At 56.3% G+C, this 25,833-nt stretch overlaps 1 protein-coding gene across 1 annotated transcript in view; it reads left to right on the plus strand.

Moving 5' to 3' along the window:
• RXRA (retinoid X receptor alpha) overlaps positions 1 to 25,833 on the plus strand; it is a 115,152-nt gene that overhangs the window by 66,147 nt on the left and 23,172 nt on the right. The window contains exons 2-4 of the mRNA XM_050907826.1: positions 11,801 to 12,066; positions 17,118 to 17,268; positions 18,232 to 18,411. Of these exons, the coding sequence (XP_050763783.1) occupies positions 11,801 to 12,066; positions 17,118 to 17,268; positions 18,232 to 18,411 (597 nt within the window). The remainder of the gene's footprint in view (positions 1 to 11,800; positions 12,067 to 17,117; positions 17,269 to 18,231; positions 18,412 to 25,833) is intronic.

Genomic DNA, 25,833 nt, shown 5'->3' on the forward strand with positions numbered 1-25,833 from the left:
CAAACCCAAAGGCATCTTGCAGGCAGACTATCCTTTGCTGCAGCCTGCCAGGGGAGGGAGAGGCTTTCCCAAGCCTCTTCTCTGCTCCAGGAAGGGGGAGCAACCCACCGACCCTGCCTGCCCATCCCTCCGGTCATGCGGCTGATGTCGACGGGGCTTAAACCTTCCCTCCTACCCAGCATGTGTTACTGAACCCAGGGGGGGTCACGTAAGACCGGAGGCACTTTCTTTCTCTTGAAAAACAGTGCGTGCCGTCTAGTTTCCAGAGGGAACTTGCTTTTCTTGAAGGTGACCTGGCTGTGGCAGCTGCCTTCCCTGTCTTGTCAGGCACCTTGCTGGGTAGGTACCCAGTTCTCAGGCTCTTTCTCCTGGACTTCCAGCTCCAGTGCACAAAGTGGGTGGTTTGTCCCTAAGGCAACCAGCTCGCTCTGGAGCGTGCTCCAGTCATCGGTGGAGATGTGGAGAAGGAGCTGAGATGGGAAGGGATGGCTGTTTTGGGACCCCAGGATCCTTTGCCCATCTGGGTTTCCAGCTCTGTGTGCTCTGTGAGCATTAAAGCACAAAAATGCTGGTGGGAAGTGACCTCCGGGGCTCTGTTGACCAATCTACCGCCAAGCATGGGCTGGGAGGTGGGCCTTTCTCCAAGGAGACTTGGAAAACGGTGTTCCCATGGGCTGCCCTTGCACAGCTCCCAGCAGTGAAGCCCTCTGGAGGGATGGCTCAGTCCCACTTGGATGCTCATGAGAGGTCTCCTGATCGGATGACACCTTGTGCCCAAGCCAGGCTTGCTGGGTCTCAACTAAGAGATGGGAAGACCCATGTGGCCTTGCAGTCATCTGCTGTCATCCAGCATCCCCTAAGGAAAACTACCATAACTGGTTTTCTGGAAGACAAGTTAGCGGCATTGCCATTTGCTGGTCATGGTGTGGCCGGTGGCAGCGCAGCTTTGGGGTGTTGGGATGCCAGCTGCACGCTGGCGGCGAGCACCAGCGCCAGCCACGTTGGATCAATTAAAGCCCATTATGCCAAGTGAATGACTGTAATTATCTCAAATCTGGATTAATGCGCGCGCACAGCACCATAATATAATCCATCTGGCCGGTGGTTTGTAGGCCGTTGTTCCTGGAAGCCAGATGCAGAAAGGGGTCTGCAATACACGGCCGTGTCTTCCCCCTCTCACCTCCTGCTGCCATCTCAGACTTCGAGGATGGAGCTTGTCCCGTCGGACGGATCCTGCACACATAGTGTAGGACCTTTTAAAGCGATGTGGGCTGCCGGTTGCTCTCAAAGCTGACCGCAGACGGGAGGAGAAGAGCAACTGGGAAGTGCGGAGTGCTGTCACTCCTGCCAGCACCTCCGGTCAATCCCTGTAATTAGCAAAACCAGGGTAGATGGAGCACTTATCCCGGCGTTCCAGGGCTCCACGCCTCTAGGACCCATTGGCAAGGGGGGAACACATGTTTTAGCCCACAGATCTCAAAGCCGGTGGCAGGGAGAGCCGCCGGGCTGCTCCCGCTCCTGGTCTTTAGGATTTGGCTCATCCCAAATCTCCTGGAGGGAGAATACGGAGAGCTGCTGGGTCCCCTCCCCAGCTACATCTGAAGAGTTAACGCTGTGGGAAGCAGCGGAGACCTTTATTACTGAATCCCCTGGGCTGTGAGCCCCACGGCGGGCTGTAACCCATGCACGGGCATGTCTTGCGAGGAGTGGAGCTTCCCCTCTGACAGCGTGGGTCGGCAGCCCCGTTTCAGAGCCAGGAGCTCCCGTTTACCAGAGCTCTCAGCCCCGCTTCATTGCACAATTTTGGCCGCTTCTTTCCCTGCCTGCTTTGGAGAGGAGTATTTTAGGGCTCAAGGTAGCAGCTTCCCCAGGAGAGGAGCCTGCTTAGCTCCAGGTCTGAGACCCATCTCCTCTCCACGTCCATCCTCCCACCCGGAGCCCAGCGTGGGGATGGGACCCGGGTGCTGGGAGGCAGCGGGTGGGATGGGCTGGGGCGGTGGGGCAGCGCGTGCTCCGGCTTTGCCGGCGGACCCGGCACGTGCCACGTGTGCGGCTCATTACCGCGAGGTCCTGGGGGAGCTTCGACGTGAGACGAAACTTCTCCTCTTTCTGCTAGAGCGAGCCTAATGCTTCTGAGCTCCCCTTGCGTCTCACTGGATCCTGCTTGGTTTTTCATAGCTCAGAGCGTAGCACCCCCTCAAGGGCAATTAGATCACTTCCAATTTGCCCGTAAGCCCATAAAACTGCAATTGAATGTAATTAAAAGGCCATAATGAGCTCCAGCAACCTGCGGGACCACTGCGCTTTTGCTCTCACCCTGCTCCTTTCAGAGAATGGGATGGAGTCAGGGAGGCTGTGAAGGTCAGCGTTTGCAGGGAGGATGAGGAGCTCCGAGCAGAGCTCCCCAGTTCTCGGGACAGGACCAGCAGACATGGGGAAGCACCTGGGTGCCACCACTGCCATGTGCCTGCGCTGTTGATGCCCATCAGGGAAGGCTGAAGGGACCCATGGGTGCAGCCCTCCATCATTGCAGAACAGAGGGAGCATCTTCTCCTCTGTTGGCATGTTGTGCTGCTCTTTTGGCTTCGCCAATGGTTTTTGGAGGCTGGAAGAGTGCCAGCAGGTACAAGTTCCCTCTTGGCATGGCCTGGTTTGCTCCTGGCTGTGTTTGGGGAAGGTTAGTGGCAGAGGACAACTGTAGTCCCCACAACTCAGCCTTTGTGCTTTGGCAGTGAGGTCGGCGTCCCCCAAACCTCCCTTTTGGGGGTGCATGGGGACACCCCAGAAGATGGAGAGATGCAACGCCAAGCAGGGTTTGCCCAGGGGCTCCTAAGGCTGCCGTATATGGGGCAGAGAGCTGGGCTGGGGGCAGCTGCCCCCGTCCCGCTGGCACGGGAGAGGACGGCGAGCCCCCGCTTCGGACTGCTTCTGACTGCAATGGCACGAGCTCAAAAGAGCCGCCCCGTTGAGTCCTTCAGCAGACGTCTCCCCGGCCCCGCTGCCAGCCCAGGAGCCCTGGCAGCAGCACTACACTGCACCTATTATTGCCTGTCCCTGCAGCGGGTTCCCAGCCAGTAAATTAGGGGCACTCGCTGAGCCGCTGACAGCAGAACAGAGCGCATTGTAAGAGCAAGGACAGCGCTGGCCCTTGAGGGATGAAATAGGAGCCTGTAATTTCTCAGGACTGTTGTGACATCTTTGCACAAGCGTGTGATTGAGTCACATTTGCTTTATCAGCAGAATCCTTGTTTGCCTGGGTGCACCCTCCCCCTCCGCCCGCTACTGCCAGGCTGGGGGAGAGCCGAGCTGCGCTGCCCGCTCCCCTCCCCCTGGGCTTGCCTTTGCATTTGCCTTTCCCTTCTCTCCAAGGGGCTCCTCACACTTTCCGTATGTCATGCTTTCCCGCTTGCTCACGCTTCCTGCTTTTGCCTTCTCCACCCGCCGCCCCGGCTCCTGCCGAGGGGGGCTCGGAGGTTGCCCCGTGTGCTTGGGAGATGCAAACTGAAAAAACATGGGTGGGGGGTCCTCCACGGGTGGGGGAGATGGTTAGCGATGGGGGTCTGCATGGGGCAGGAAGGCAGGAGTGCTAGCGTGCCACCGGCACGGCGGCCGGAGGAAGAGACGTTTGCAAGCGTTTCCTCCGGTGACACGGCGGCTCGCGGGGAGAGCGGTTTCTGGAAAATTCGCCTTTGGTTCCTTCCCTCTCAGAGATGGGAATAGCCCCCGCAGGCTTCCGGCTCTGCCAGTGGCTCCAGGAGCAGGCTGCGCTTTTACAGGGCTCCTGAGAGGGTGGGATGGGGTTTTTAAGGCAAAAAAAGACAAAATGAGCCCCTATGCTGGAGCTGAGCATGCTTGGTCAGCCTGCATGTGGGGTCTGTGCTTCTCCTGCACACACATGGTCTGCAGTGGGGCCAGTCCCCCCTCTTCATGCTAGCTCTGAAGCATCAGGCAGAAGCATCCCATTTTTTGATGTGGGTCCTGCGGTGGGGGGTCACCAGACCTTTGGGCATCCAGGCTCTAGCAGGCAATGGGGTGGGTTAGAGGGGAGCGGCTCCCAAAGGGGACCCCATGGTGCTTTAAGCCAGGCTGCCGAAAAATAGGAACATTGCTGAGCCCATGGTCACCCACGCAGGTTGCCTGGGGAGAGACCCCCAAACGCCACCCAGGACTTGCCAGCCCGAGCCCACGGCTGCAACCCCATGGTTGTCCTTCCCCTTGGCACTGGGGAGGTCTAATGTTATCGGCAAAGTTGTGTCCGGAGGATGGAGGAGAAAATAAAATAGGATAGAGAGGGAGAACGGGCGTTGGAGCTGCGGGGACAGAGGTGTCCTGGCTCTGCCCCGTGGGGTGGGGATGCTGCCTGCTCTGCGGAGCACTGCTGCGAGGTTTGGGATGGGTACCACTTTGGAGAGCCTGCATCTGCCCTGTCGCATGGCCCAGCGGTGGGGTGCTTCTGCACTGCTTCTTCCCCTTCATCTTCTGGAAGGAGAGCAGAGGTTTCCCTGAGCTGCGGTGGTGGGGACTGGGGCTGGGGGAAGGAGAGGTTGGAGTGCGAGTGCAGTGGAGAAGCTGCTCGTGGGCACTGTAATCTCATGCCCACAGCCCATCAGCCCCGTAAGGTGAAATGCTGGCAGGAGGCAGCAGCTAATGCCTGTCGATCGCCTGCAAGGGGCTGGGCTGGCAGCATGCAGAGGAGTGCTGCCGAATTTCCTCCAGCCGAGGAAACCCCCTGGAAGGGGACACTGAGACTGGGCTCGAAGCCCCAAAGCCTCTGCTCCTCACTGGGTTTGGCGGCGGCTGTGCCGAGCGGTCTTGCCGTCGGGTTTCAGCTGGCTCGGGCAGGAGCGGAGAGCTAGGGGTGAGAAGCTGTGTGGCTTTGAGGTTTTAGTTTGGTCAAAGTGAAACCCGGCGGGAGGAGGAACCCACCTGGAGCAGAGAGCAGCCAAAACCGAGTTGCTCACTGTCCCCAAGCAGCTCGAACTGCCGCGGCGTCGCCTGGCACTTCTCGGGGGAAAGTGCCGAGCAGGGCTGAAGACACTCTCCCAAACCTCAGAGCAGATTCCCGAAGAGAAACTGCACGTGGTGATTTTTAAACGCCCGCAAAAAGACACATTTCTGTGTGGTGTCTCGTGTGCAGACTTTGGGGAGGTCTGAGAGGGATGTTCTCGAGTTCGTCTTTGTACTCAAGTCCAGAAATGTGAAAAGAAAAAACAATTCAAGTTACTTTTTGGTGAAATCACAGCTACTCAGGACCAACGTGCTTGATTGCACTGCGGTCCAGTGCTCTACACCCTTTTGCCTATAACTGTGGCAGCAATACTCAGAAGGGGTGTATGGATGACATACAGCTGCATCTTCTGACGTCTTGGGGTGTCCATTCCCAGGGATGCTTCTGCCACATGTCTGGCGCCCGGGTGGTTTAAGGGGATCGGTTGTGTCTCTTCGCTGGGCAAAGTGCTATAAATGCAGTTTAATGTGCTTGGGCCACAAGATGATGCTTGTTTCTTGGACCCAGGGGTGATTTTCTGGGATAACAGCCACGCTGCACCATGCAGGTTGTCTCCCTGAGTTTGCCCAAGTCGGGCACTGTGAGGTCCATGGCAGCAGCCGGCAGCAGCCACCATTGGAAGGGGAAGAAGCAGTTCTTGCTCCATCCTCACTTCAGTTCTCAGCTGTGCTGGTATAAATTGAGAGCAAACTTACTCAAGATTGTAGGCCAGGGGCTATTTAAATTCATCCGCTGTAAACATACTCTCTGTTCACTCGAGTTTTTGATCAGGGACAAAAGTGAGGACCTGACCTCTTGTGGTCACTATATTCCCATGGCAATTTTCACATGAAAACTATGGTCAAACCCTTGTGTCCTGCCCAGATTCGCTGCCTGCCCGTTGCTCTCAGCATCCCGCTTTGTACGTGGGTGCAGGCTGTTTGCCACCGGTGCCTTGGTTTGCTCTGCTGGCTGCACTGGGGAAGGTGAAAGGAGGGAGGTGGAAACCTCTGTCATTTGAGGTTCCTTGGATGGAAAGCACACGAGGAGATTTCTGTACTACTTTTGAGGAATGAGAGCAAACGGACAGCGATTCTCACTACCAAGTTTATTTAGGGAAACTCACCACCCGCAGAGGCACCGAAAGAAGGAACAGTGCTCTCAGCGCTTGGTGCGCTGCATTTACGTGCAGATTCACGTGCATTTGGGTGTCAGAGTTTTGAACTTGCTCGACACCAAAGTGACACTAGAGAGCAGAGGAGGAGGACATTTCCGAAAGCCTGATCTCAGCTGCTGGTCCCGATCCCCTCCAGACGTGGCCCCACAGCGCTGCAAAGCCCGAACGCGGAGGGCTGACTTAAGGAAGGGAGTCGCAACCCAAATTTAGAATTTCCTGCTGTTTAGTACCCAGAATTGATCTGCTTTCTGATTAAGGAGGAAGAGGTGCTGAGAAAAAAAGAAGAAAAAAAAAAAAAAGAAAAAGAAAGCGGAAGCGGGGGGGTGCGGGTGGCTTTCCAAATCTCGGCTGGCGTCGGGGCAGAGCACGTGGGGTGCTTGCTCCGTGACAGCTCCCCAGAGCCCTAGGGTGCCCGCAGACCCCTCTGATCCCCCTCGGATGGGCTGTGGGGTTGTGTCCTGGGTCTTGCAACCCTTCTCGGCTGCAGAAAAGCATGGCTCCGGGAGTCTGTTTGTGCCTTGAGATATGTTTTTTTTTCTAACTTCCCCTCTCTCAGAAGCAGACTGCTGAGCCACCGAGCTGCCGAGTAAACTCCCTGGATATGTAAGAAAAGGTTTTCCAGCAGAGCTAGGTCACTGTAGTTTTACTGGCAAAGCCTCTTAAGCATAAATGAAGATTATACTGGTGAAAGCTTATGCTGGTACAGTTTATTCTGGTACAAATGAGCTATCCTGGGAAAAAAAGCACCTCTGCGCTGTTGTAATTGTTTCTGCTCTGGCACATTTTGTGGTCTAGAAATGTGAAATTCACAGCCCTTCTTGACATTGCCGTATCAGCAAAAGCTGTTACTAGCTGTTGGGCTGCTGCAGAACTTGAAGAGTCCTGTGCATTGGATGATAAAATGCAACAGGAAAGTATCGTGAGGGCCGGTGGCGCGGTCAGATGCTTTCAGCAACCGCAGCTCCCAGGGGGTCTAACCTGCCCGTCCGGGCCGCATCCAGACATGGATTTTTGCTGGTCTAAACTGGAATTTTCTGCTGTTGGCCCCAAGAATGCCAAGGGGATAGAAAATAGCAGTGAAGCTGCCCAGGGACATTTGGTACTTGTCTGCACTGGTCTGAGTGTCTGATGCAGCCGGACGAGAATGGGGACAAATGTTTCATAAAGATGTTTTCTTCCCTTATTGAAAATTAATGATAGTAAAAAAGTGCTGTCTGTCACGGAGCCAGGAGGGGGAAAAAAAAATTACGGAGAAGGTTGATTGAGCAGTCGAGATGCTAGCCTGGGTCTTGCAATAGCCAGGATCTATTCCCAGCTTTGGCTCCGATTTCCTGCGTGACCTTGGTGAAGGTCACGTAAGCCTGTGCCCTACTTGTGCCGTCTGTGTCTGCTAGCGAGGCTGCTGCCTCGTCGGGGGAATTGCTCTCCCCGTGCCTCGGTTTCCCCACCTGTGAAACAGGGAGGATGGCATCCAAAAGAGATCTTGCAAAGACAGGTATCTGCTAAGGGAAAGGGCAGCGATGAGCACCATGCCAGAAAAACAAGACCCAGGCTCCTTATCTCGAGGCCAGATCAAAACCCGCTGGTTCTAGTCTCCGTGCGATGGTTTCAGCTGAGGCATGTTCCTCTGCCGCAGAGGAGAGCTGAAAGCACGCACATGGCTCCGTACAGCCACATAACTCAATCGCTTGAGATGGATCATGTGGCCCTGCCCTAAATGTCTTACTCTTTGGGAAAAATTCCCATCCAAATTTTGTGGCTCGCGGGCTCATAGTTTAGAGAAAGAAAAAGAGCTTCATTGGAAATTCTTTAGCTGCTGAAGAGCTCTCATTTCCGATCTCCCAACTTCCATGGGGCATCTCATAAGATATATAGAGGTCGTTGTGTTTAAACAAAGGACACACAGAGAAAATAGCTGCAATTTATGGGTGCGGCAAGAGGGGAAATGCTTTGAGAACTTTTTTTTTTTATTTTTTTTAATTTAGAAACAGGCACAGTTTATTTTGGTCAAGAGATAGTCAGACACAATGGCTTTAAATGGCAAAACTACGCAAGAAAAATGAGTAGTCTCACACTGCTTGAACTGACAATGCGTTTGGGAAAATACCTCCCCTGTTTGCTGCAGTCTAAGCGGTATCCATCAGTTTGGGGGTTTATTATTTCTATTAGGATATTTCCTCAATCTAGGCTTTTTTCCTTCTTAAATTTATTTTTTTCTAGCGCTCCTTTAGCATTCAAGGTCCTATAGGATGCTTGTGATGAGTGAGGAGGGCGGACTTCTCATGTCCAGCTCTGGATCCCCATCTCTCCACCTCGAGTCATTATTTTCCCCAAACACATCTTCCCACTGGGAGCGTTCCCCCTTGCAGCAGAGGCTGGCAGCGTCTGCACTGAGTTGCCTCCGGTGGACTCTTGATTTTGCTAAGGAAAAAAAGCCACAAACCCTTTTCCATATTTGCTGGTCGGTTGGAGGTAAACGTTTCCCATTGCTGCTGCTCTTGCACTGGAGTTTTGGGCTGCGGAGGAGGAAGCGTTTGGATGAGGAGGGGAAACATCCCGGTGTCCAAGGGCTTGCTTTGAACCAGGCTTTGAGTCACGATGCTCTGAAGGAGTTCAGGTCCGGTTCAGATTTCAGAGTGTTTGGCCAAGGGTTTTGGGTGAAAGCACGCCCAAATGTGTCCGTGCCTGCACACACTTCTCTCCGACAGGCCTGTTCAATGCAAGGTTACTCCTCCTTTCGCCTCCTTTCCTTTTTGTTGTTGTTGCCTGAATTATTTTCTCCAGACCAGCCCTACCACACACACCCAGTTCCTTGCTGGGTGCCAGGGATCGTGTCTGTGGGGAAAGCAAAGTGTGTAAACAGGATGGGTGAGGGGAGCTGGCTCAGAGGCGTGGGGTGCCTGGGGACGGGGAGCTCCCGTGGTACCCAGGGGATGGGTATTTTGGGAGAGGTGCCGGCCCCGCACGTGCTTTGCTTTCTGATGTGCTTGAGTAGGCACAGGCTGGTTGCCAGTAACCTGCCTGTGACCTCTCTGGCCTTAAATATTCAGGATCTTTTAAAAGGAAGGACTGTGCTTCGCTGCCTTCTCTTTGCCGGCAGGTCAAGTGCCTGTTTCCCCTGGCCAGGGGATCCAGTGCATCCTTGGAAGGTCTCCATTCATCACCTTGGCTAGCGGGTGTTTCTGGGGGTCCTTCAGAGAAGAACTGGCTGGGATCTCGTACCCAGACACACGGCTGCTGCAGAATGAGCTCCTGCCTTTCCCCCCGGACCTGGGATGGCGGCGGGGGCACAGCCCACATCCCAGCTCGCCGGAGCACATCGCAGCACCCAGCCCCGCTCTTCCTCCCGGCTGTTTAAAGACACTGAAAAGCAGAGAGCCGGGAAGCACAGTCCCGCTATGCTAAACCCCAGGAGCAGAGCCCGAAGCCTCGAGGAATTTCCCGGGGTTCCTGTTGTGCCGCCCGCACGTCACTCAGCCATGGGTGACGTGGTGGCCGGCGGTTGTTTTATATCAACATCCTGCAAGAGCCAATGCAAGGCCAGTCCCCCAGGGACAGGGATGCTCACCTCCGCCACAGCCACCGAGATGCCTGCCAGGGCCGGCGGTGCCGGCTCGCGGGCTTGTTTCGGCATGGATGGTGGCACGTGGCTGGAGCACAGGGTCTGGGCACGTCCCCTCTGCCTGTCCCAGACGGGACAGGACACCCATGCAGAGGGAGCTGGCGACGTCCCAGCCCTGGAGCCTAATCCTCATTTTTGCATCCAAGCCCCCTCCCCTCCTCTGCCCCCTGCCCCGGGGATCCCACTTCTGGCTCTTGTCTGGGAGTTTAAGGAATTTTCCGTGCAGGGAGCGAGCCTCTCCCGTGGCGTGTGTAATCCTGTTATGCCTGCAGCGGGGAAGGCGCATCAGAGGTGTGCTGGGGACGGCTGGGCTGCGCGGGGGGGACACGCGCCGCGGGGGGCTCTGGGTGCCCGGACAGCACGGCTGCCCGTGGCCATGGCTCTGCGTGGGGGAAACCCTTGGGGGTCTCTGTGTCCCACCAGCACCCTCACGAGGCAGGGATGGGGCTGAATGCATCAAGGCTGGAAGGAAGGTGCCAGGGCAGGAGGTGTGACCACATGGGGTGCAGCAGCATGATGCTGGGGGCAGCGATGGGACTTTGGGTGCAGTGATGGGACTTTGGGTGCAGCAGTGGGATGCTGGGTGCAGTGATGGGACTTTGGGTGCAGTGATGGGATGCTGGGTGCAGCGGTGGGACTCTGGGTGCAGTGGTGGGATGCTGGGGCCAGTGATGGGACTCTGGATACGGCAGTGGGATGCTGGCTGCACAGCTTTGCAAGAGGCACATTGCTGCCTTGCTGGGCCTTTGCTCCCTCCTGGGATAACCCTCCTGGGGTTTCCCTGCCGGGATCGGTGATCTCCGGGGAAGATTGCCGAGGCTGGGCTTGCTGTGGGTTCAGCAAGTGTGTTTCCCACTGTGTAACGTTCGTATGCTAATTGCTCAAAAACCCTGGGGAGACAGCTGACCCCATGCAGGTGACTGAAGACAATATTTCACAGAATTTAGTTAACTTTGGGGCCTGTAGCCAAAAGCAGTGGCTCCCAGACACCACCATGAACAGCCCCTGGCCGAGCAGCCATGCTGGTGCCTCCCCCTCTCTGGATCCGTGTTTGCTGATGTGAACTGGGGGGGTCCCAGCGGGTGTTGGGGTGAGCAGTGGCGATGCCGCGGGGCCCCTGCCCACGCTGCCTGTCCACCCCCACTGCCTTCCGGCAGCTCCTCCTCGCAGCCTGCCTGGGGGCCACGAGCCAGCCCCTTCCTCGCTCGGGATTGTTTTGCAGGCAGCGTGACAGGATGAGGAGGAAATGTGCCAGGAATGGCTCCATGTCTCCTCTTGGGAGAATCGGAGTCTATTTTTAACCCCCCCTTCCCGCCCCCCCCCCCTCCTCCCGCTCCCCTGGGACGGCGGAGCCGCTGGGGCGCAGGCAGACATAGCCTCTCCGCTGCTGCCTGCAGAAAGCTGCCCCCTGCTACCCGCACAGCGGGCAGGCATGTTCCTCCTTGTCGACACACGCAGACTTCCCCATCACACGCTCGTGCCCTGGATGGACGCACAAACCACACGTGCAGTGCACAAACACGCTCTTGCTGCCGAACCGCCCTCCCCGCCGCCGCAGCGTGCGGGTGCTGCTGAGCACGCAGCCCCTCCACGCTCCCCACGCATGGCCTGGCCCTGTGATGCTGTGAAAAATCTGAATTATCCTGTAGCACAGAGGGCATCTGTCTGCTCCCGTGGTGGGGTTGCTACCCGTGCATCAGCTGGAGCAGCGATGCTGTCTCTGGAGCAGAGTTTAGAGCTGGGGTGCAGTGGGTGAGTGAGATGGAGGAGGGCAGTGACGACTGGCTCTCGAGGTGGAAATGCTCTCGGTGCCTGTCTGAACGCCTGCGTAGGTAGTCCAGCAGAAGGTGGTTTTGAAAGGTGGAGGATGCCTTGGGAATTTCTGGGGCAGGTTGAAAAGCAGCCCCTCGGTGGGGCGAGGAGCCGGGGGGCTGCTGCTCAGGGCTTGCTGCGGTGATGTGTCAGAGCCTGTCCTAGACCGGAGACTCAACCCCATTTCTCTCTTCTCTTACAGATTTCTCCAACCAAGTCAATTCCACGTCCCTGAACTCTCCCACGAGCCGAGGGCCCATGGCCACCCCATCCCTCCACCCGTCCATCGGGCCGGGCATCGGCTCCTCGCTGGGCTCCCCGGGCCAGCTCCACTCGCCCATCAGCACCCTGAGCTCACCCATCAATGGCATGGGACCTCCGTTCTCCGTCATCAGCTCCCCCATGGGCCCGCACTCAATGTCCGTCCCCTCCACCCCCAGCCTGGGATTTGGCACCAGCAGCCCACAGGTAAGGGGAAGGTGGCGGGGACATCGCTGCTGTCTGTTGAGCTGGGGAGAAGCCACCTCCGTGGGTTTCCCAATCCAGAACCAGCTCTGGTCTCCCTGCTGCAAGCCCCAGCTCGCAGGAGGCTGCACTGGCCAGGCAAGCACAGGGAGATAAACCCCATTGCAGGCAAGCGCCGAAGGGAGGCAAAAAGCAGAAGCCCAAGGAGGAAACTAAGCTGGAGGCATCCTGCTCCTCTGGCCAGAGCTGGGCGGCTACAGCTGCCTTTGGGGCTGCCCTGGGTGGGCTACGAGGGACCAGCACAGCCGGAGTATGGCCATCCATCACCTCCCATCGCTTGTCCCCTCCAGTCCTGCCCCGTTTGTCCCCAGGCTGGGGGTGAAACGGGAGCAGTGACTACCCCTGGATCACCTGGGGGCAGGAGCCAGAGCCACCCTAGGACTGTCTGCACCCCATGTTTCTCACCCGAGCATTCCCGTCCCCTCCCTGGGAAGCAGCACGTCCCCTCCGGGGGCCAGCCCACGGTCCCCATGGCACACGCCGAGGGGTCCCCTGCCCGCTGCCCCTTTCTCCTCGCAGGGGAAGGACTGGCGTTCGCTGGCTGAAGATTACGTAAAAAACCTCCAACTACGGAGAGATAAGCTCTTTTTAAAAATAGCAAGATCGGGGCGCGCTGGCCAGCCCCTGCCACCTGTTGCTGGCTGCTTGCATGGTATATGTTTAGTAAAAGGGCAGATTAAGGAATTGGCCACCACCTGCCGCTCGCTGCCGGTTTATTTATTCCAGGCCTTCTCTGGGAGTCAAGCACCTGCCAGCACCTTTATTTTTAAATATTGGCCTGATTTATTTCCAGAGATAACAGGTCTTTCTACCCGGGGCTGGGGAGGGCTGTGCTGTGCTGAGTCCCGTCCCTGGGGACCCCCAGGCAGCTTCCCCAGGACCCAGCATCCCCGTGCCAGCCGGAGAGGCAGCAGCTTTATTTGCCTTTTGATGGGCTTCTCCCATGCAGGATCCGGCCCATGACCCCCATAGATGTGTGGGGACCTGCACCCCGCAGCCCGGTGCGGCTGGGTCCCTGCTCCCCGGTGCGGGAGATGAGTGGGGTGGACATGCCTCCTCCTGTCCCGTGGCCGAGGGAAGGGGAACTGAAATGGCGCCTGGGAATGGGTCGCCAGAGCAAAATTTGCAGCGAGAGCGCCAAAATGGTGGGGAAGGAGTGAGAAGGGGGGATGTGAAGCAACGCGGGGGTGAGCCGCAAGCCGGGGAGGAAATGGGGAAGCGGCGATGCACCCCCGGCGTCAATTATAAGGCGCGGTTTGCTTTAGGGATTGGTGAGCCAGGGGAACCGAAATAAAACGCAGCCACAGGGCAGAAAGGGGAATTGAGAGCGTGGTCAGATGGTGCCGGGGAGCGAGGTAGCAGCGCGGCGGCTCCAGCCCTCTCGGCGCGGTGCAAGCGCCTGTCCGTTGTTCAGGGACTCGTCTTAAGTGGTTTTCCTAGAGGTGACAGTTAGGAGGTCTTCAGCCTAATGGCTCCTGCCATCTGTTCCCTGTCTGGGCGCAATAGGTCCCTGTCCCCGTCCCCGTCCCTGCGGCAGGCGGAGGCGCCTACCTGGGCCCATGGAGGAGTGCGGGAGGAGGAGGAGGGTGCAGGCAGGAGCGGGGCCGATGCTCGGAGAGGAGTGTAGCCCCCCGCGCCACTGCACCGGTCGGCAAAGCGCCGGGGGTAATGAGGCGTGCGGCCCCCGTCGCTGGGCGGGGATGGCACTGATGGAAGGTGGTTTGAATCAGATGGCAGATGCCACTTGCCATCAGGCCATGCCTCGTCGCCTCTGGAAAGCCAGCAGAGCAGAAGGGCACGAGGCGTGCGAGGTGCGGTGGGTCCCACAGGATGGGTCCCCTCCACCGCAGCTCCTGCTGGCACCAGGGTGGGAAGGAGCCGGCAGGCTCCCGAAAGCTGGGGCGCTTTCCCTCTCCATTTTGGTCCGGTGGATGTGAGGAGCCAGCAGCCCTTGCTGCCAGCGCTGAGGGATGCTCAGAGCGCTCCCGGCACCCTCGTTGCGGCACTGTGCGCTTTCCGGGACCTTGCATGGTTTCCAAATGCAGCCCCAAAATCTGAGTGTGAAGCAGGGTGTCCTTCTGCAGGGTCCCAGCACCCAGGGAGCCCCCAGGCCCCCAGGCCCCCTCGGGGAGGGGATGCTGGTGCTGAGCTGGGCCGGGGGTGAGGTGTGTGGGGCAGGAGCTGGCTGAAAGCACGAGTAGTTCGCAGTGGTGAGCAAGGTCCCAGCCAGACCGGGAGGCTAGACCCAGCAGCTCTGCTGCTTACTGGGATTTAACACATATTTAAACCCTCTTACCTAAAAATTCTGGGAAAACAGGAAAAAAAAGCAGGATTTTCAGTAAGAGCTGAGAAGGGAGGGACTTTCCCCGCAGTTCGCAGGGCTGCGCCGGCGCAGCCGCCCCAGGCATCGCTGGCAGCAGCTCGGGGTGCCTGGGGGCGAGCAGGGAGAGATCAGACGTAGGATTAGGCTTTTCCAGAGCTGCTCTCTGCCTTTGCACAATGCTCTTTGTAAGGGTGCCTGAGGGACTGGAGAAGGGGTGGGTTTTTTTGGATGGGAGGAGGAATAAAGCTCTGCTTGCCAGAAGGGACAGGATTCAGTCCCCGGTGCAATGAACTGAACAGGGAAGGGAGAGGAGCCAAGGAGTCCTGGCGTCACTGGGGAAGCAGAGCACTGGTTCCTCCCTCATCCCCGCTCGCTTGCTGAGCTGGAGTTGTCCTGCCTCGGAGCAGAAGTGCTGTGCCAAGGCGGGGGGCCACTGCCTCCCCTTCTGCCTCCTCTCTGCCTGCACGTGCTGCCGGTTTCGCTTGGCGGCCGCCAGCGGGGAGGGAAAGGCACAGGGCAGGCGCCAGGGCGGTGTGGGAACCCCGGAGTGCACGTGGTGCCTCCGCTGAGATTTCGGGCCGGCGCTGCGAGAGGAACCGATGACTTCCCCCACCCCAGCCCGGGGCTGACTCAGTTCCGACCGGGGCGTCCTGCTGATGCACAGGGCTGCGGAGGGTGGCGGGACCCCCCACCCTCCTGGGCTGGTGCAGGGGCAGGGTGCAGCACTTGCCCCATCTTGCTCTGCTCATTGTCCCTCCCAGATGCTCTTGGGGGGCTGCTTGGGCGGACTCTGTGGGCTGCTGGGGCTGGGAGAAGTGGTGGCGAAAGGCTTGTCTTCAACAGGCAGCCGATGGCCTCTGCCTTCGCTCCCGTGTGGCAGCGGCTGGTGACGCAGCGTGACACGAGCCACCGGCTGCACCTGGGAAATGGCTCCGTTTCCCAGAAGGTGCACTGGGAGGAATTGCTGGAGCTGGTGACCCCAAAGCCATGGAGGGGTGTGCCGCAGCAGTGCCAGCAGCTTCTGCTTGCAGGGTAACACAGAGAGAGGCTCTGTGCCTGGGGACCCACAGATCCCAAAGAGAGATGCTCCTGCCTGGGCACCCGCTCATCCCTCCCCTCCCTGCCCTATTGCAGCATAACTGAACAGCAGCTAAAGCCCAGGAGCGTATCTGTCAGCGGCACCGGGTCCCAGCTGCCTTTGATTCTTCAGCTGGCACAGGCAGGGCGGGAGAGCAAGGCAGATCCATCACATTTCTCCAGGGTGGGTTTACCTTGCTCTGTTCTGTGGTTATTAGTCATCTGCCTGCCAAATATTCCCCACCAGCCTGGAGACTTTAAAGCCAGAGGAACGGCTGCGCTGCTCTAATTGACAGATCACAAGCCCTGGGACTTCCCTGAATTAATTTGTGACAAGTGCAATTGCTGAGTATCTCTATTAGGGAAGAGAAGCACAACAAACGGAAGCACAAATCCTGCGTATCCACCCTGGATTTAGAAGTTGGCAGGGACGGAGGCTCTGCAGCAGTCCCTGGCGGGCTGGTCCCCAGGAGGACAGCCACAGCGGTCCTGGCCGGCACAGCATCCGGAACTGACTGAGCCTGGCTCCCCCGTCCACCCCCGGACCTCCTTGAACCTGCCCTGGGCTGGGCAGGGTTCCTGTGAGCTTGCCTCCCTTATCAAGATGGGTTGGTCCTACATCTCCATGCCTCAGTTTCTCTCCGTACATGGGGGAGTAACAGCCCTGCCTTGCTGCACAGGGCAATGTGGGAATCAACTCGGGAATCCTTCACTCAATACCAGTGCCACAGGGCCATGCCGGCACCCAGCTTCCACCCAATTCTCTGCTTTTTTTACCGACTGTTGGGGACTGAGCTCACCGGGGAGGGAAGGAGAGCTGTGTGGACAGGCTGCTGGAAGCCTGGAAGTTGCAAAGAAGTGTCCCACGCAAGCCAGCTCTGGAAAGCCAGACCCCATTGCATCTGGGATCTATTTATTTGCTGTGAAGCTTTCCTTTGGAGAGATAATGCTAAAAGGATGTCTATAAATTGCAGAGCTAAAGCACGAGTGTCCTGGCCTTCATCATCCGTGCAAGTGCTCGCTCCCAGCCAGCAGCTCTCCCACGAACCATCGCTGCAAATCATCTTCCCTGCTCCGCATCCCGAGGCGGCGTGAAGCCGGGGTGGCTTGTGAGCGCCTGGCCATGGGGGCTGTGCCGTGGCTGTGCCATGGGCAGGGGTCTGGCAGTGCAGGAGGAACTCTCCTTCCCTTTAAATCGTGCAGGAGCGTCCTTCGTGGGGCAGGCGGTGTCAGCCCTGCGTGGCTCCTTATAGTGCATGGGGGACCGGCCGTGTGCTGCTCCTTCTGCCCCGGTGCCAGCAGCGAGACACGGTGGCATCCTGCTGCCAGCTCAGAGCTGCACTGGCTTTTATGCCAGGGCAGCAGATGAGCGCTTGTGCCTTTGGTCTCTGGACTCATGTGCCCAAATCCTCCTCTTGGTTCAGCTTTGTGGGTGGGTGTTTTAAGCGGTACTTGTCCCCACTGGAAGCTTGTCCCCTGTTTGGCCCTCCTGCCCCATGTGTGAGTGCATGGGCAAGCCCTGCTGCGGAGCTGGCTCGGGCCTGCGTCAGCGTGCCCCAGCTGCCCGCTGAGCCCTGTGCTTCTGTCTTGACAGCTCAACTCGCCCATGAATCCCGTCAGCAGCTCAGAAGACATTAAGCCACCCCTGGGGCTCAACGGAGTCCTCAAAGTGCCAGCACATCCCTCAGGAACGATGGCCTCCTTCACCAAGCACATATGTGCCATCTGCGGGGACAGATCTTCAGGTAAGGCCGATGCCTGCCCCGGGAGGGGCTGACAGCGGCGTGCTCGGGCTGTGCTCACATCTGGAAGCCCTGGGAGAGCGTGGCGAGGGTTTGCATGGCTCCCCGGCTCCCTGCAGCACAGCGAGTGCAGGCGGGGACTCGCCATCGGGAGAGAGAGCCCGTGCCCTCAGAGGAGGGGATGAAAAGTCCCTTATTGACCAGCCTCCCCCAGCCCGTCTGGTCTGGGGCAGGCTCTGAGCCGAGCCAGGAGACCCCAGGTCTCTGCTTAGCAGTGGTGTTATATCCTCAGCCCTGAGCAGCACAGCCTGTCCGAAGACAAGGCATTAGTGAGTGTCCCTCTCTCTACCCATCCTTTGATCCGAAGTGGTATTGTCACATAGCGCCAGATAAGAAGATGTGCTTCACATGGAGTCTCTCCCCTCGTGGGAGATAAAGATGTGCTAATTCCCTTTATTCTCATACTGTTTTAAAAAACTGGAGCTTTCTGCTCCAGAAGTGCTCCGGTCACCCAGTTTGTGAGGTCCTTAGGGACACCTCCTGCGCCTGTCAGGCTCCGGGGCTGGAAGAGGAGGGTGGGCGTGTGGTGCAGAGCAGGCTGGGTCGTGTGTCTGGCGTGAGGAGTCCGGATGGGTCACAGGGGGTACAGGGGGGGCCCCCCTGTTTCACTGCTGCACTGCCTTGCCCCTGATGTATGGCTAAGACATGGCGAGGGCTTTTCCTGGGTATAAGGCAGGTTGTAGCCCATGGAGGGCATCCTGATTTTACGGAAGTGAAGTCAAGGCGAAGCCACTGCTCTTTGGCTCCTGCTCATGGCTCTGAGAAACCTCTGCTTCCCCCAGACACGGCTGGGAGAGGCCCTGGGAAGAGCTGGTGGTCTTTGTGGTGAGGGAGAGCAAAGTGGGGAGCTGGGGGCACCCGAGGCACTCAGTGAGTCCTTTTAACCCAAGTCGCATCCCCCCGCAGGTAAACATTATGGGGTTTACAGCTGCGAGGGCTGCAAAGGCTTCTTCAAGCGCACGGTGCGGAAAGACCTCACCTACACTTGCCGCGACAACAAGGACTGCTTGATCGACAAGCGCCAACGCAACCGCTGCCAGTACTGCCGCTATCAGAAGTGTCTTGCGATGGGGATGAAGCGAGAAGGTAAGGCAGAGAGAGCCTGGCCCGAGCACCCATGGGTGCTGCAGGTACCTTTCCTTCGTTAGGAGGCTCCAGTAGGCTCCTGCCTGTTGGCAACGTGGCAGCACCACGTGCACCAGAGCCAGCATGAGCCTTGCCAAGGGCCGCCTGCATCGGGGTGCCAAAAACGTGCGTGTCTCATTTATATTTTGCTTTTGCGCCACAGCCAGGGCCTCTTACGGGCTCCAAAGCGGTGCTAAGTCCCAGAATGGTACCCGGATGATGGATGGTTGCATGTTAGTAAACGAGCCAGTGCCCAGAGGCACTGAGCACGGCACCAGGGAGCAGGGGGGCAATGAAAGCAGGCAGTGCTCGCGAGGTTGTTTGCTGCCCTGGAACTTGCACTCCCCGTTTTGCACCGGCTGTCACGTGTTGGGAGGAGCGATGGCAAATACACCGAGCTCTTCCCTTTCCCTGCAGAGCCCCATCAAACAGAGATGCGAAAGCTGTCGGGGCTGAGTGCATTTTGGGTGACAAATGCTGCCACCTGGCTTGGCCCTTCTTCCTCCGTGCAACGCGGGATGTCGCATCCTGGAGAACTGGAGCTGATTAGGGGACGTTGGCAAGATAAAGATCACGTTTGATCCGCTGGTTACTAATCACCGTGCTGCCGGGGAGGTGAGAGGCTCCTGCGTGTGTCGCAGCTGCGCGCTGTTTGTAGTGCACACCTCGCTCAGGAGGAACAGGGAAACTCAGTGAATTATTGTTGTTCTTGTCAGGGTCTGCTACTCCAGCACCAGCGCCGAGCACCGGCTGCTCTAACTCAGTAGCATTCCCTAGCAATAGCAATACTGGATTTTTTTCTCATTGGGAAGAAGAAAGAAATTCAGTCTCGTAAAAGACATCTCTCCCCTTACTGGAATTTAAATTTAGGATCTAAAACTCCCTGGCAGTGCCTCTTTTAAATGCTCTTTTTAAATGCTGACTGCATCTGTTTTAAACTGCTGGCAGAACAGGCTTTTACCAGACATGACGTGAAAATGACCTGGTGGTGCTGCTCAGTTCTCTGCTGCCTTCTCCCCTTACATCTTCAGAGCCACACTTGCCTCCCTGACCGGCCGATAAACCCATCCCTCTGCCGGGTCGCTCCGGTTGCGGCGAGCAGCGCTCCAGCCCGGGTCCCTTTGAAGAGCACTTAGTCTTGTCTGGAGCATTGATTAAATAGGGCAGCGCCGGAGCTGCACCGAGTGTTGAGCAGACCCTGCCACGCTCGATTTATGGGGTTACCTAAGGACCCACGATGTGCAGAGTCTTCAAATGTCAAAGCCGTCTCTGCTCGAGGTGCGGGGGGATTGCAGCGGTGGCGGGGGATTGCGGTGGGCTGGGAGGCAAGGGCACCCAGGGGACCTCCTTGGCCCTGCCGAGCTTAACCCTTCAGTGCTTGCAAACAAAGCTTTCTGGCCCACCAGACCTCTAGTCTTACACGGAGAGATTGAGACATTCAGAAAATGCCTCTAAAGATGAGTGGTACAGTGCAGGCGCAGTGCTTCGTGTGCGAGGGGCTGGCATTGCCTTGGCTGCTTTGCAGATGGGCAGAGCCGTGGAGCGTACTGGATCCCATGGGAGATGTGTGGCGGGAGGAGGAAAGTCTGATCTCCAGCCGCGGGAGACTCAGGTGACTAAAAAGGAGCCAAGAAGTATCCTGTGTGTTCAGCAGCAGCACTTGCTTCTCAGGGGAGAAAAGCAGGTGTAGATAGATGTGGAGCATCCCATTAGCCTGGCATTGCCCCCAGAGCCTTGCACTGGCAGCTGGGGACCTGCTTTCCCTTCAGGCCCCTGGAACATCTCAGCCAACGTCTGTAGGGAAGGGAACACCAGCAATAATGCTTTAACTCTGTAGCCTGCACTGACATCCTGTGATCGGGTACCTGCCTCATGCCTACCGTTAACGGTGATTGCATGGGCAGCACCGCTAAAATTATAGGTCCATTAATTAATTTCTAAATGGTGGTGGAATTCCCCAGGGAGCGCGTACAGTATGAGGACTCTATTAATTCATCTTGATTAACATTATCACAATGAATACCAAATGAATTCATAACGATCAGCCAATTATTTAAAAGTGTGACAGATGGGATCTTCGTAACTCTAGAAGTGCACTCAGGCGGTGCTGGCTGATCTTCTGATGCCGGCGCTGCATGAGGACAGCTTCGGAGAAGGGCAGAAAGCCGGTGCATTGGCTTTCTTGGCTTACTTGGTGCAGTAGGTGTTCGGGGTATAATTCCCATGTAGGGAAAGCTGGAATAACTCCCCCGGTCCCCAAATAAAGCTCTCTCTTGTTATAAACCTAAAAATTCACACTGTCTCGTGGCAGGTTTGGAGATGTCCTAGTGTTGTCCTAGACCTGAAAGGGAGAAGTTGGGTCTCGCTGAGCTTTGGTTTTGAGCACCTCTTGAGTTTCACTTGTGATATCCACCTGATTTGTCAACAAAAGGTCTCCTTCCCATTGCATCCATCCCAGCTCACTGCTGCTGCCCATCCACTTTGCCAGCTGGGAGCCTTGTCCTTGTCCTTACACCAGTCCCGCTGCCTCCCCATCACCTCTGTTTTGGGGAACAGTTTTGGGCTAAATCCTGCATTGCTAATTCCTTTTGCCTAAATACTCACTTACAGCATAGCTGGCTTTTTATCCTCTAGTGTAAACTGTTGCATCTTTTAAGTAACAGAGCCAGGGTAATGGGCCTCATTTCCCTAAAAAATGTCTTGCTCTGGAGACCTAATTTATAGCTACATAAAGGCATAGCAGATTCCTGCTGGGGAAGTATCTCTCCTGTAGCCCAAAGGTATTTGTATGTCATGGAAGTACAGCAAAACCCTCTAAACTAAGTACTATTGCTCTGGTGAGAAAATTAACTGTTAAAGGCATCCTGCGTGGTGGTGAGCCATGCTGCGACCTGCAGAGTGATGCTGGGAAGAAGAGGGGTGAGGGCCACGTTCATACCCAAAAACCTGTGGCAGAAGGCTGAAAGGAAAGGGTCTCTTACGTAGCCAAGAAGTTGGCTTAAAGGAGTAAAATCAACCGGACCTCTTGGGCAGCTGATGGAGCTCTGGAAGGGTTTGATCCCGACACGTGGGGGGTCTCTAGGTGAACGTGCCAAGGGCAGAGCCGGAGGGATGGACCTTGACCACATGCTCCGGGAAGGAGCCTGGCCAGGGCAGATGAAGCAGCGTACCCGCGGAGGCGAGGGGCAGGGGGTGGCTGCAGGGTGCTGCTGGAAGGACGGGAGATTGCTTCAGGGCTACGGGGCTTGGCTTAAAGGGGTGAAAGCCTGCAGAAGTGGAAGATTGCTTCTGGTGCGTGCATCTCTTCTTGCTGCTCCCTGTTAAAAACATTTAAGATAGTTCCTGATGTGGTGTTCACGGTGAATGAGCCTCATGGACTCTGAGGTATTGCAGCTATAATAAATAAGCAACTGGGAACATTTTTCCCCTATGAATTACTGCCAGCTGTGTGAGGCTTTGGTTTTTGTACTCTGTCTCCCACTAAATACTGGATAGTCAACAAAATTAAGATTACCATCAGGGATCTTGACTAATGCAGGGGTTATTATTGTGGGGGTGGCTGTTTTCATCCAGAAGCATAACTCTCTCCGCTTGATCTGTTACTCATTAGGGTCTAAGGTGTCTGTGTATCAGCAGCCTTATATTTTGAAGGGAAAAAGTGGAAACTGCCTTTGAGTTAGGGAGGCAGAGGTCTCGAGAAGAGGTGGGAGTAAACACTGAGGGTCTTGGGATAAAGGCGTCTTGCATGCAGTGCCATTAGCTGGGGTTAACTTCAGAGGTGAAGGGGGTCATCGGAGACTACAGACTCCATGGCCTCGCATAGCAATACGTTGTTATCTCGTGTGACGAGCTCCCGGCCCAACCATTGCTGGCAACGCCGCCGGATCGCACAGCGAGCAGGAAATACCAGCGAGGAGCCCTTTCTCATGCTCCCGCCGGCCGCCCTTGGACGGCTCACAGGGAGCAGACGTTGGGAACCGGCGCAGCCCGGCCCCGCTCCGTCTCCTGCCTCTCCTTCCCCCAGCGCTGCCTCCGGACATGAGCGGCTCTTCGCGTGAGCCCGACTGTCTCCGTAGGACCTGCTGGGCTGCCCAGTTTGTTAACAGGGCTACCACTTGCCAAGCTGAAGCCTGCAGCCCGAGCGCGCTGCGGAGCACTAACAGCAGCATTTGATGCCGACTAGGTAAAATGGATGTTGATGCATCTCTGCCAGGAAGCTCATAGCCCATCTGGAGACCAGAAGGCTGTCCTCCCTCAGTGGCTGCGGCTCAGGCTGCATAACTGACCCCCAAGATCATTCCTAAATCCAGGTGCAGATACTGTAATGGCGGTGGCCTGGGTACAGTGTGGCTGCAGCTTGCCTCCATCAGCTGCCGTGACATGATCCAGAGGCATGCTCTGAGGATCCAGGACATCTTCTGTGCAGTTGCATGCCTGATCTCTAACTTGAAGACTTGATTAAACTTCACAGCCTGAGTAATTCTTCCTCTTCCCCTGTGTTTGTGGGTGGGTTTTCCCCCTCTCGCTCGCACTGCTGTCGAGCTGAGGGATTTAACCTGGGAGGGGTTTGGCTTGCAGCATCGCAGGGAGCGACTCTAGTCTGCGGCTTGGAGACCTCCTCATGTCTCCGGCGAGCCGCTCAGATACATCACCTAGTCCAGAGGGACCAAAGTTTCCCCCCATTTTAACCCAGAGTGACTCGGAGCTCAGCTCCTGCACTAACACAGCAGTCATTGAGCTGTGCCTGATCCCCCTGCCATGGCTGTGCATCCCCCCTACACCCCCCGGAGCTGGAGCCATCCCGCCTCCCGGAGCATCTCTTGGGACCAACAAGAGCAAGAGGAGTCTGGAGAGAAAGAGCAGGAATTCAGGTCTCCAACCTGCTGTCCAAGTGAATGTAAAAGCAGGCAAGTGGCCGTACCCTAGTGAAGGGGCAGAGTTCAAGAGCACAGTTATTTTTAGTAATAATTTTGGAATGGAAAATGTCTTTCAGCTTAATGAGCTTGTTTCTTATATCCTTTTAAAGTGCTGCTCTTTGAACCAGCTGGTTAAATGATGCTGGGTTTGTTTTTTGTTTTTAAGGATACTCTTAGGTTGAGAAAAAGGGTTTGGTTTATGATTTTCTCTCATTGCTTTAGCAGTGTTGCTGTTTGCTTATGCTTTGTGGTGTCTGGCTTTTGAGAGTGAAGTGAGCTAGAGATTTTTGCTGTTGTTTTCCAGAGCCGTTCCCCATGTGGACTGACTGAATGCAAAGGTTTCAATCCACTTTTTAACACTCTGAAGGTCCCTTTTTTTATCATCGCAGTGGTATTTTGCTTATCTTAAAAAAATGCAGTATTCAGTTGAAAATGTTGGAGAAGACACCACCATTTATTTCTTGTATCTCAGCTTTTGAGGTTGTTTACAGTAGTAGAAAGCTGCATCTTGGAAAAAAAAGGAGGCACACGAAAGCAAAGCAGAAGAAACACTGTCTGAATTAGTCTCCTCAGCTATCGTGGCATTTTCGATATAAACAGGTACCTCAGGCATAAGCGCTTCAAGATGCCGATGATACACAGCTAAGACGTAGCTTCATAAAAAGGCAGCAGAGCCTAATAAATTCCACCACTAGCGAAACGGAAATCCCCAATAACCCTCCACCCAGCACTTCATAAATAAAGCAGCCACCCACTTGTAGGCTCAGAGAAGACTGAGCAGGTTTGGGTCTTGGAGGCCACCGGAGCCTCCGGGCTCTCCAGGAGGAGGGTGGTGTGCCCTGGCGATGCAGGGGCATGTCCCCAAAATGCATCCAGATTGGAGCGGTCTGGAAAGCATCATCATCCCTGTTTGCTTTGTGGATCCCTGCCTCTGCCGGGGAATGGCAAGGAGCAAAAGGGATGAAGGCAGGAGAGGATCAGAGCGTGCTAAGAAGAACGGGAGAGCCAAGGCCAAAAAGCGCATCTTCTGTTCGCCCACGGCTTTCGCACTGCCCGAGAACCGGGCTGAGCATCGGTGCCTGCCCGCGGCGCTGCCGGGCTCCTCGTGCCCAGGGACTCTAGATGCTGGATCTGTCGCCCAGAGAAAACCCCATTCAGTCCGGTTTTGGTGGGAGTGAATTATCCTTCCCCCTCCTCCTCCATGAAAAGAAACAAACCCCAGCCAGACATCCACGCTATTGTTCCTGGAAGGATGGATTTTTGTCTCAGAAACAAGCACTCATCTGTATTAACGCTGGGTAAGTGGTAATTAGCAGCCGCCGTAGCCTCCACGGCTCTCCCAGCAAACAAACAAGCCTGCAATGCTCCTACCCACGGGGGCTCTCAGAAACGCCTCTGCCTCCGTGGAAAATCCTGTCCCCTTTGTGCCTCTTCCTCCCCTCGTTAACATTCCTCCGGCACAAAAGCATGGTGCCCGCTGAGCGTGGCAGTGCCCGTGGCGGGTGGCCGTGCTGCGGCGTGGGGGACCCGGCTGCGAGCGCCTGCGTTGCATCTACGAGCAGGCTTTAAAAACAGAGCATGCACTTGGTATCTTTATTTTTTTAAATCTAATCAGTCTGCGGATCACAGTATCAGGTTTCTCTCCACGAGCCCAAGGCTTAAAAAGGAAAGAACTTTTGCCAGAGGATTGGGATTCTGGGGTGTTCACATGGCTCAAAGAGCAGGGACTTGGCGACGTTCATCACAAGGCTTGCGATGAAGCGGCAGGAGTTGGGGATGCTGCAGTGGTTTCTCAGCAGTGTCCTCCAGGTCCTCCCCAGAGCCCCAGTGAGCAGCTTGTTCGTCTCCAGCAGCTGGGAAGTTCATTACTCAGCCGCAGCCACCCGCACTGGTTGGTTTGGGCACCTGAGCTAGGTTGGTTGCTCACTTTGCAGTGGACTCAAACCTGCTTATTTAGCCATCAGATGCTGCACCACGAGCAAAGGCAAGGCGTCCAGTGTTGATGTGCACACCGGCAGAGGATGGATCTGGCATTTTTGCACGTCAGCCCTTGGATACGGGCAACTGAGGCTCATCTGCAATCCACGGGACGAGACATTTTGGTTCTTAGAGAGGGGTCACCAAGAAGTGGTCTTGACACATGGGGCTCCATATCTTGCTGTACCATGGCCTGGGGAAGTGCAGATGGGCTGGAGAAGCTCGAGATGAAAAATGACAGCAACTGGCCTTAGGCAAGTAGAGGCCAAATCAAGCAGAATAACACGAAAGCCTCTTCATCAGGTGCCATGGAAAACACAGGCTTCTGTGCTTGGCTCGGCTGAGACATAGCTGGAGGAGGTGGGGCTGCCTCTCAGAGCTCTTTGACTACAACATCTTTTTTTCTCCTCAAGTGGATTGCAACGTTTAAATGCTTCCCTTATGTTAAGAAAATCAGACTAGAAAACCTCTCAACCATACGAGTCTCCTT

This window comes from Gymnogyps californianus, chromosome 18, assembly GCF_018139145.2.
Source record: "Gymnogyps californianus isolate 813 chromosome 18, ASM1813914v2, whole genome shotgun sequence".
NCBI classification, from domain to species: Eukaryota; Metazoa; Chordata; class Aves; order Accipitriformes; family Cathartidae; genus Gymnogyps; species Gymnogyps californianus.